We start from the raw sequence: 11,870 nt of genomic DNA, 5'->3' as shown, positions 1-11,870 counted from the left end.
AGTGGGTGTGAAGTAGTACTTTGTTGCATTTCCCTAATGACTAAAAATGTTAAACATCTTTCATGTTCTTACTGGCCATTTGTATATCTTCTCTGAATTGTCACCTATTGAGATCCTTTGCCCATTTTAAAATTGGGTTGTTTTTATTAAATTATCACCTAATCTTTAACTGGCTAGTACTCTTTCTCATTATCTTCTCTCTCTCTTTTCTTACGCTCTCCTGGCACATTTCTCCCAGTGAGATAGTCTTATCATACTTGGAATTGTCTGATTAAGGTCTCCCTTCCCTGAGACTGTTGATTCTAAGGGAGCAGAGACTCTGTCTCACTCACTGTTGTGTTGTTCACTGTTGGTCCATTACTTTGCACATTTTGGTTTCCTGGCACATACCAGGTACTCAACAAACATTGGTTGAATTGTATTTAATGTGATGGTCACATTGTTTTCTCCCGTTCTATTAGGAGGGTTGCTGTCTTCATTGAAAAAGTGTTTGGAGTCACCTCCTCTCTACCCATTTATGCTCTTGTCTCCTGCTAGTTGAGGGTTGTCCCAGGGTTATTAATGCTTGTGCCTATCTAGTTTAAGCATATGTATGGAGCGACCGCAGCTTTCATAGTGCTGGAGGATCCCTGGGGTGAAAAACAACATGAGAAGTGCACGTGTGAGGTAAGTCCAGTACAGCTACAGCTGGAATTAGGGGTGAGGTTGAGCAGAATTGTGACACGGTGCCAGAGGAATTGGATATACCATTTGTCAGAACTCTCCTTATGTGCCTGAATTCCAGTTATGGTTACCGTTTAAGATGCAAATCCTGACATACTTGCAAATGGAGAAAAGTAATGCAAATTTTGGGGGACAAATTGCCTGGTTCAAGTCACTCTACCAGCCTCTCTACCCCTCCATCAACCACTTATTGAATGTACTGTTCCCAGACAGGGGGTGTGACCTTGGGCAGGAGGGCTTTCTTCAGCCAAGGGAAATGTTTGCAGGGCAACTAAGCTGAGAGCTGTCCGTATGAACACTCTGAAACTATGCCACAGCATACCTCGTCCATTCTTGTGCTATTCAGCAACACTTGCTTCCTGTAGTGAGGGGAGTTGCTCCTCCAGGATGCGAACGGCTAATCTTTCTGGAATTAGCTGTCACACTGTCCAGCTCATCTAGAGCACTTCTTCCAAACCCTGCAGAGGGCAGAGAAAGTCAGCTCCTGGGTCACCACTTCACATCACCCGTTAGCCATGCACTTATCCCTTTTCCTGACCCCTATTGCAGCCCACACACCCTCTGAAACCCCCCTAAATTTAGAGCTTCCATTGCCCTAAATGTAATTGCTTCAAGGGCAAATGTAAAGGGCTGTGGTAAAGAACTTGCATCTGGAGTATGGCTAGTTCAAATCTTTACTTTGCCACTCATTATTCATGTGAACCTGGACGAAGGAACCCCTCTAAATCTCAGCTATATGAAGATAACAGTAGAACCTCATAAGCTTTGCCATGGAAAGCCTCTCATTGTTGAGGAAAGGGGACTCCGTTAATCGCATTTTAAAAGGCAATGGCATGTGGTTCTCCCACTGCCTGGAAAATATTCCACCACAGCCCTCTTCAGCTGGCTGGCTGCCTCCTGTCTATCCTAAAAAATTTAGCTCAGATCAGACACTGCTTTCTAGACACCACCAGGCTGGGCTGATCTTTACTGGGGCTAGGACACCACTAGAACCCAGCGTTCACCTTGCCGTGGTACTTACCACACTACTAAACCTAGTTCCTTGCTGCACTGCCACATCCCCCACAGATGGCTATATGCCTTTTTGTTGCCTCAGCAATCAGTATATAGTAGATACCCAATAAATATTTACAGGAAGAAAGGAAGGAGACATTTTTTCAGATAAAAAATAGAAATAACAGAAACTAGAAAAATGGATAGAAAAAGATAATAGGGAAAAAAATTGGAATGATAGGTACTAATTCCAAAGAAACACGGTAAGGGAAAGGAGTCATTCTGAGTTATGGTCTATGTAATAATAGACACTAGGAGTGAGCGATGAATTAACAGTCAGTTAGTTCAAAATGCTTATACAAAGAAAAGAGACCAGGAGAAAGCCGAAAAGCTGGTCCAGCTTGCTGAGATGTTTCTGGAGGGCTGTGGCTGAGGTTTAAAATCCTGCTAGCTTAGTTCTTAGCTGCTAAAGACATAAATCAAGGTATTTTATTATGCACTTGTGTGTATCAGGCACTGTGTTCACCCTCTCCACTATGGGAACTTAGTCTATTCAGAGACAGAAACATATATTGACTTCTATTGACTAGGTGTCCTCTTGTATCCTAGCGATTACCATGTGTAAAACACTATGCTAGATGCATCAACGTATCTTGTTGAATCCAGTGAAGAACTGCCCTGCGAGGATGAGTCAACAGGTTCAGAGATGTTAGGTAACTTCCCATGGTTATATATTAAGCCCTGACATGGACACTAGCCTAACTTCTATTAGTAAGTCCTTTTTCCCATTACTCACCTGCCTGCACTGACCCACATTTCACATTCAACATTTTGTTCTTTCATGCAACAAAACTGACCAACTCCTACGGGCCAGACACCATGTCAGGCATTAGCAATAGAGACAACCCCCGGGGACAGCACAGTCACACTCCCCGCCCTCACAGAGCTTGGCATATGTGAAAACAGACATTAAGCAGGTAATAAGAGGTATGAAGTGTTACAGAGGGGCAAATGCAGGATGCCAACCCCAGCCAAGCAGTTCAGGGTGAAATCTCTGAAGAAGTGATGAAGACTCATCAAGAGGTAGCAAAGGAAAGCTGGCACCAGGGAAGGAAAGTGAGCTAGGCAGATGGAACAACATACGCAAAGGGACAGAGATAAGGTACCTTCAAGGACCTTAGAGAAGAGTACCTGGAGAGGTCAGCAGGAGCCAAATCATGGAGAGCTTTGTGTGCACACATTTGGGACTTAATCCTAAAACAATCAGAAGTCACAGCTCTAATTCACACAATTCCTCCCCCAAAGAAGCAGAAATCACTTCATTTTAATACTTACCAAAAGCCTATAGGATTTTGGTAGTTTGAATTAGGTAAAGTTCCCTGGTCTGCAGCAGCTGGATGTAGGATACTATGGGGTTGGATCCCAGAAGAACCAGAGTAGAGCTGCATGCCCCCAAACTCCCAATTACCACTCCCTGCTGGCCCAACATCACCATGAAATTGTCCCCAGGAGGGAATGTAGAACATTTGGGAAGAGCAAGTCCAACCCCAGCTCTTGAAATAACATCTGAGTTAGGGAAGTTCATTTTATCATACCACCAGTTACCGTTTACACAAATTGTCCTTCCTCCACCACGGATGACCTCCTCCCTTCCTCAGTGTAACAGCATTTTAGTTCTCAGGGAAGGCTCCCAGGGCCACTGTACCCAATCCTCCCTCTTTGCTCGTCTACCACTGGCCCTGTCCCACAAGGCTAGAATATGCCTTGTTAAATTCCAGGAGTCAGGAAAGAATGGAAACCCTGTTTTTAAATTTTTATACCAGCTAGGCAGTATTCTGGAAAAGGTATTTAAAAAAGCCTCTATAATTAAGTTAAACCAGCAAATAAATTAGCCATGTATTATAATGAGCAAGACAGCCTTCGGAGCATGGTAAGACAACCAAAAGAATGGAGACATATGGGAAAGAATACAAATCACTGATAGTAAAATAATTTTATTTAGTTTCTTATTTTAAAAAATGTAGCATTTCACATATAAATTTAGACTTCAAGATTACAGTGTATATCTTGCCAAAGGAACATCCCTGAAGGATAGCCAGAGCGCACTGAGTGGGCACAGGGAAGCACACTCCATGGGGAGTGGAAGCGGAAGTGCTTTCTTCAGAACCTCCCAACAGTACTTCCCTGCTCCTCAGCCTTGCCACCAGGGCTTGTGGCTAGTAAGAAAACCCATAGCCATCACTCTGGGGCAACAGCTTTTTGCTCATAAGAACAGAAAACATCTCTAGGAATGAAAGCAGAGATCAATGATCCAGATTTCCTACAACAATCATTATTTATCTGTAGCAACAATAACAGGTTAAGAGTTTATTTTTATAATTCAAAAGTTCTTTTAAGGAGGGCTAAAAAACCCAAAATTCACTCATAAAGAGAACTTATAGAATTAAATGAGCAAAAACAAAATTTTTTTTCTCCATATTACAAATGCCTCTATATAACATAAGGCCCAGGGAAAAGACCCATTCAAATCTGGGCTTTCCTTTCCCAATAAAGTGTTTGGCACAACCCATGAGCTGTCATGAGACCAACAGGACTGACAGCTGAAAGGTTTCTGGAAGTGGTCCCATGACTTTTTTGTCTAGCTCCAAAAGAATGTACAAAAGAGGTGTTTCAACAAGTCGCATAAACTCGGGCCTAACTACGCAGCACACTGTTCCAGGAAAGTCAATCTGAGGGAAAAAAAGGTCCAGATGAACTAGGTCTCCTGTAGCCACAGGTTAACTATGTCATCCTCTCATGAAAAATTAAATTCACTGGCTGCCCAGGTCAGGAGTCATGATCTCCTAGTAAGGTGAAAGGTGGAGAAACAACTTTGATTTAAGCATCTCAGGGCTGGGAGAGTAGGAGACAAAGATGGCAAAGATGCTTTCTAGGTTACTCTTTGTTCCATCCACACTATATGGGGCTCCTGACGAACAGTATTAAGGAGAATCAATGTGCTAGTGCCGTGGCTGCCCTAGGATTTGGCCTTTAGACAGAAGTGCTGAGGTCAATGAATATACCCCAAATCCAGTTTTAAAAACAAAAAACTTCCTGCAATTATGATAAAACACTGTGCAGTGAATGGCTAGGAATTGTATGCTGCTTCTGTTTCCGGTTAAAGCCCTGTCCCACTCTTAGCCAGCCATAGCTGAAAGGAGTTCGCTGTGGCTTAAAACCAGGCACCTTAGTCACCCATGGCCTAGGGCAGTGACGCTGACAGTCATCACCCAGTGGAGCGAACGCAGGGCCCCAGAGCTTTGGTTCAGAGCAAAGGTTTCATCTTATCCAAAACTTCAAACCAAGCCCTCTTTATCTCTGAGCATACTAATGCAATAAAGTAGTGATTAGGAATCTCTATGAGGAATCTCTGGTTGGGTGGCCAATCACAGGTCTCTGTAGGCCACCAACTTCACTGTAGGAAAACAGAAAGGTGCAAATTGTATCAAGTTAATGGTTGCTCAAGTGGAAGATCATTTCCTGGGGAACTTCAGTGGCCTCGACGTTAATCACATGGATGAATGCTGAGACTGGACCCCAAAGAGAGAGCCTGGGTCCCAGGTGCAATCAGTCTTCATTAACTTACCGTATCTTTGCCGCCTTCTCTCAGGCCTCCCAACTCTTGATTGGCTGAGCATATATTTCCCCGGGGACCAATGTAAACATTATTCAATAGATTTCAGCTTAGAAAAACACAGCTTGTTATATATTTAGTGTTTAACATTCCAGTGCAGGCAGTATCTTAGCATCAGACTTTCCCTTGTTCATGAGTACCAGTTTGGAAAGGAACACATACAGGATGCTTAAAACTGTGGCTGAAAAGACCATTTGAGTGCCAGACAGCTGGTTCTATCCTGCAATCAGCTGACAAACGAAGACTATCACAGGAGAGGCAGAACAGAGGAAGCCCAAGTTCTCTGTAAATCTGAAGAGTTCGTACAACCATTGTTCCCACTTAACCCCTTGGGCCACATATCTTGATATGGAGAATATTTCCACCTCTTGCATCAACCTGTGCTCTCCTTGTTTTGGATGAGGCTCTCTCCAGAGGGTTCAAGAGCCTCCTTAGAGGGGAGGGAGCCTTCTCTTCCAGTCCTAACATCTGAATATTTCAAAGCACAAGAGGAGTCAACAAACATGCTAGGGATGTTGCTGCCAAAGTAGATCTTACTGTTAGAAGCAATTGCCTGGTACTTCTTGAGCTCCAGATATTCCGGGGTCAATTTGTGCTGTGTGGGAGCAAACAAGAGCAAAGACATCAGCATACTTTGGTGCAATAATCACCTCTCTCTTTCCCTACATCTATTTCTCCTACTGCTCTCCTGAGTATCATGACTCAACTCTGAATGATTGCCAACAACCCTCTCTCATTTTGGAGAGTGGCTATCACATTAACAGGTATGTTCCCAACTTTAAATTGCTTCAACAAGCTCCTGTCTTGTATTAATGCAGGAAAAGTTATTTACTTTTTAGCAAAAGGATTGGTGAGGGGGGTTTTGGAGAACAATTAATGATAACTAATGATAATAACTAGTATTTCCACAGTGACTTTCTATAAGGCCTATAAAGTACTTTCACACACATTTTCTCATTTCATCTAGCCGAATTCAACCTGGAACCAGTCTGGAATTTCTGCTGATTCTCTTGAGAGAGGTACATAGGACAATGGATGAGAATGGCAGAGCTTCAAAGAAGGGATTGGGCTCATAATCTTATAATCAGCCACCTGTAATTCTGCTTTTCTTGACCAAATTCCAGAACTGGAAAAAAATCTCGAGAAGTCACCTGAATCTGGCCACTTGCTTTTCCCAGAAGCTGGATGTTGAAGCTGTCTGTGACAGACAAATGTTTGCTAATCACCAGATCTCTCTCTCTGTCACAGTGTTTTGTTTAAATCATGGTGTCAAGATATATCCAACCAAAACCTCTCGGGGGTTTGACTAAAACTCACTTCCACTGTTTCCCTAGAATATGCCTCCCAAAGCCCTTCAAACCCTTCCCTGTGATCTTTTCCTCATCTTCAGTCCCAGCCCATGCCCCAGGCAAAAGCCACTGTTGTCCTTCATAGTCCCACAAAATCTATTTTCTGCACCCCAGCATCTTCTACTCTGTGGATCTCTACCCTCTCCAGTTGATTCATATCCTCTGTCAAAATACTGCAATCAAATCTGGTCATAGTGTATGACCAAATTACTTCCTAAACCCTTTTTAATACAGGTTAGTATCTGGGTAGCATTTGTCAACATTGCTTAAAACTACTGTCCCTTTCAGAATAAGGGTGACCTCAAAGGCAAGGTCTTGATACTTGTGCCTGACCAGCTTCTCCCATTACAGGTTTAGACTGCGAGTTTTCTAAACTGAAGTTTCCTATCTTGCCTTCATTTTGACCAAATTCCATTCTGTTTCTACAGAGGTGTGTTCTCCAATGTTAAGTTTATATTGGTTTTCAAAGACTGACAACTCTCATTCTGTCATATCTTATCATTTCTTCTAAATGCAGATTATATTGTTCCTTTCTAAACTGAAAGTTTAAGCCCTGTCTGTAACTTAAATCTTGACTCTAATCTTTCAAACTGCATCATACTGCTTAGCAATCTCTATCGGAACCCTTTATTTGTTCCAATCTACTCTACAATTATAAATCTTGGACATCTACCTTATAAATCTTGGACATATCCTTCCCTTTTCAGATTACTATGGTGGTTCTAGCTGCCTCTTACTGAAATAACGCCTGCTCACTAGGCCTGTACTCTCTAGCCAGCTTACCCCAGTCCATACATAAAATCATTCACCCAATATCACCCAACCACCCCTTTTCAAGTTATCTCACATGAAATTCCTCATTACTGAAACATAAGTTTTTCAAAATCCAATAAACAAGGAGTACTCAACTGGGGGCATTTGGAAATATGTGTGTGTGTGGTTGCTAAAACAACTGCTGAGCACTACTGACATTTAAGCAAGGGCCAGAAATGCAAAATATCCTACACAATGAATAAGATAGTCTTTAATAATGAAAAAGTATCTCACCCTTCAAATGCCAAGAATGTCTTTGATAAGAAATATTGCTCCAAACTAGCTTAGCATGTACACAAAAAAGCTATCTTGTTATTCTAAATAAACTTTATTCTTCTCCTGTCACTCTTGTCATTTTAGGAGACGACCTTCAACTTTACTGATTACTGAGACTTTATACAGCAGTGCAAATGAATGGATTTATGGTATTTGACATGTGTTTATGTCTTTTTGCCTGTGTCCTAACTCCCCATTTTCATAAGGAACTATACAAAGTTCACTACTCAATGAGTGTGCAATATGTCTTGCTAAGTGACTGGTTGACTCTGGAGGATGTATTGGTCACTACGCTTCCTTGACAATGGATAAAATCACCTCTACCATATTAGAGCCCCTGAAAAAGGGAAAGCAAACCCCCTTAACCATATCACTAGGAAAGTGGCATGGAGAGCCAGTCACCTTGTTTGAGGTGGCATATTTGTGTGCCGCATAATACTCAGCATCTGCTTTTGCCTTTTCTCGGGCCAGGAATGCAGCATCTAGCAAGTAAAACAGAGTCAGGGTATTTAAAACAAAAGAAAATATCCAATCCATTTCCCCAGCTAGGTAAGAGTCCCTTTCTCCACTGCTTAATACTTGCATTGCTTACTTTGGTTTGAAAGTTTATAATATTAGCAGTTTTCAAATCCCAGTCCCTAGATAGCTCCTTCTCAAAGGGGAATACTCTTGTTACTGTTGAATAACTTTCAGCTCATCTGAGTCCACTCGTTTTTCTACCCTAAGGTGCTCCTTCTTTCCTCCACTCCCTCTCCCTCCTATCACCCAAAGCCTCACCCCACCCAGGATCTAGCATTCAAGTAAAATAACTAAGTCCACACATGAAAGCTCTGCTCTATTTACTGCATTATCCCACTCCCTCCAAATCTGATTCAGAATCGGTTAACAGAGAAAAATACGAAGCAGTAATATATAAGCCAAAGTGTTTTCAAGACCACGAGCTTAGAACATCAACATCTCATTATGTGAACTCAAGGACTTGGAGACCCTCCATGAAAACTGGAGTTTCTTTTTTTCCCAACTAATTTTTTTTTTTAACAGGTAGAAAAGAAACTGGTAGTGATGGGGTTTATTATTTTGTACATTCTTTATAACTGATTATGGGTAATATTCACATTTTATCTGCCTGAGAATAAAGTGGCAGGTAATATGCCCTAATTTAAGGAAGGAAATGAAAGGGTGAGCTACCCACACTCACAAACCAAACCAAGAGCTAGATATGTAATAGTCATGTTTTTTAAATTTTTCTGGAATATCAGACCAGCTACTTCCTCCAGACCAGATTATTCTGCCTATGGCTTTCCCACCCAGCACAATCAAGAGCCCAATCCCTGAAGCAGAGAGGCAGTTCAGGAGAATCAGAGCCTCATACTCTTCCCCAATGTACCTTCAATTTCAGAAATGCGCTTTTCAGTTTCTTTCTCCATCACCTTCTGCTGAAACTGAATTTTTGCCACTTGTGCAATCTTCTCTGCTTCTATAATGATAAAACAAAAGAATACACATTCAAAAACATTTCTATAGTACCTGAGGCACTTAGAATCAGTAGAGCACACAGTCTAACATTTAATTATACAAGGTTTTATGGGCTAATTGTTTCATTAAGTTTTCTCTATCAAGACTGTAAACAACTCAAAGGAAACAAAGAATTTATCTCCTACTTCACTGTTCTCCTTTGACAGTGCTAGTTTTGTGGGAAGGAGTAAAAAAAGTTAACAGTTCCAATCCTTCATGGGACTATACAGCAATGGTCCACAAGCTAATGGGAAAGAAAACATACTTTATGAAAGTACCAGAGAACAAAAACAGAGTAACACAAATGCATGGCAACATAGGACAATTATATAATGTGGCAAGAAAGGAGAGGTCAAGCATGGTGGATCATGCCTATAATCCTAGCACTTTGGGAGGATGGGGTAGGAGGATCACTTGAGGCCAGGAGTTCAAGCCAGCCTGGGCAACATAGTGAGACTCCATCTCTACAAAAAAATACATAGCCAGGCATGGTGGCACACGCCTGCTTAAGCCCAGGAGTTTGAGGCTACAGTGAGCTATGATGATGTCACTGCACTCCAGCCTGGAGGACAGAGTGAGACCTTGTCTCAAAAAAATAAAAAAATTAAAAGAATAAAGGAGAGAAGTTAAACCAAGGAAGTTCTTCTAGAAGGAATCTTAAAGGAAATAATGGACATGCCCTAGCAGGATATGTCAAGAAGCATAAAGAAAAACAAGAAGAAATGAATAAACAAGTCATAATGAAGAGATGATACAAAGCCAGTGGACAAGACAACAAAAAATAAAAATAAAAACAGGGCTAGGAGACCTCTGTCTCAACTAACAGGCTAAGGAGCTTAGTTTTATATCCTCGGGATCTACTGCTAAGTTAGCATCAGGGAAATGACATGGCGAAAACACTGTCAGAGAAGGAGCATTATAATTGTTATGTAAGATAATGCAGAAAGCAGGATAATTCATCTGAGAATGGGAAAACAAGTGCTGGGAGTGAACATGTGGAAGGCAGGAGGCAAGTACATGCAGAAGAAACTAAACACTCGTAGCAAACTTCTGGCCAACCAAAGCACCCACGACCAGGAAAGAAAGACTCTAATTATACTTTAAATTCAATCACTGCAATTCTTAAAGAACATTCTTAATTCTCCTCTTCAGTCAAATAAGGTGGGCATTTTAACACATCTTATCTCTGGCCCCTGGGGAAAGTATGTAACAGAAAGAAAATTTCCAAGTGGTTTCTTCTTACCAGGAGAGAGTACCCTTTACCAACTACTCTAGGGGATACTTCTCTATTTCCCCATCAGAGTAAAATCAATCTATATTATACCACCCTAAAACTAAACTACTATGTTGAACTGGGCTAGAAATTTAAGTACAAGCAAAAAGTCAAGATAAAACTTTCTATTTCCCCATCAGTGTAAAATCAGTCTGTATTATTCCATCTTAAAACTAAACTACTATGTTCAACTAGGCTAGGAATTTAAGTACAAGCAAAAAGTCAAGATAAAAAAATAAAAGGTCAGGGATCTGGAGCCTGCACTTAGAACCCAGGGAATGTCATCTCACACGGGGGGACTGTTGTGGTAATCCCATTCAACAAAGCTCTCTGTCATGAGGGAATAAACCAATAAAGAGCATGACCAGACTTCTAGTTCTAGAAAAATGGTGGAATAGGCTAGTGAGAAAACTCTTCCCTTCAGCCACTGCCACCTTAACATGCTATATAAAATATAACAAATTTGTTTTTTAACATATGCCTGAGTTCATAAGAAAGAATGGGAGATCCTCAAGTGATTAAGCAAAGGGAGAGGCAAAAGCCTATATGGTGGTGGCCCTGGGGGTGGTTATTAGGCAAGGAAGGAAGAGGGACTTGGGTTTTTGCCCATGCAGGGCCAGGAGATGAGGCCTTGTGATGTTAGAACTAAGACTCCTGCATAACCCTATACCTCTAGAGGGCTGCAACTCCACTGAAAGAGAGACTAAAAACCTCTACCCACCAGCCCAGTGAGAAGTAAGCTTTTCTCTACCTGGACACATCACAGTGAAGCTGGAGAACACCCAAATATGGAAAGAAAAATCGTAAAAGCAAAAAGAGAAGACTGATTACTTAAAAGGAACAATTAGACTGACAGCATCCTTGTAAACAGGTACAAGAGGCCAAACAAAATTGAAATAATGTTGCTAAATGATAAGGAAAAGTTAGTTTGGTTTAGAATTGTAGGCTAAATTACCATTCAAGAATGACATAAAAGCATTTTCAGACCAAGGACAACTGAAGAAGTTTTTCACTTCGTAGCCTTCACAGAAAAAAGCCTAGCAAGAAAAAAAGAATACAGGGGGGGTTGATGATGGGAGGTTCTTTGGTGGGTACAACGTGTGTTGCTTCAGTGATGTGTGCATTGAAGGCCCTGACTTCACCACAATGCAATATTATCAATGTAACAAAAATTAAAAAAGAAAAAAGAAACAAATTGCCAGAAACAATGGAGAGGAAAAAAATTACTCAACACATGTAAATTGAAACAATGTTT

At 41.3% G+C, this 11,870-nt stretch overlaps 1 protein-coding gene across 4 annotated transcripts in view; it reads right to left on the bottom strand.

The window, feature by feature from the left end:
* Positions 1–3,694: 3,694 nt before the first annotated feature.
* ERLIN1 (ER lipid raft associated 1) overlaps positions 3,695–11,870 on the bottom strand; it is a 34,316-nt gene continuing 26,140 nt past the window's right edge. For all 4 annotated transcript variants that reach the window (XM_045568641.1, XM_045568640.1, XM_045568643.1 and 1 more), the window contains 3 exons: positions 9,215–9,304; positions 8,230–8,309; positions 3,695–5,984 (listed from right to left, as the gene is read on the bottom strand). In XM_045568641.1, coding sequence (XP_045424597.1) covers positions 5,763–5,984; positions 8,230–8,309; positions 9,215–9,304 — 392 coding nt within the window. In that variant the 3' untranslated portion in view covers positions 3,695–5,762. The remainder of the gene's footprint in view (positions 5,985–8,229; positions 8,310–9,214; positions 9,305–11,870) is intronic.

This window comes from Lemur catta, chromosome 14 (genome assembly GCF_020740605.2).
Source record: "Lemur catta isolate mLemCat1 chromosome 14, mLemCat1.pri, whole genome shotgun sequence".
NCBI classification, from domain to species: Eukaryota; Metazoa; Chordata; class Mammalia; order Primates; family Lemuridae; genus Lemur; species Lemur catta.
This window is presented reverse-complemented; position numbering and strand designations above follow the sequence as displayed.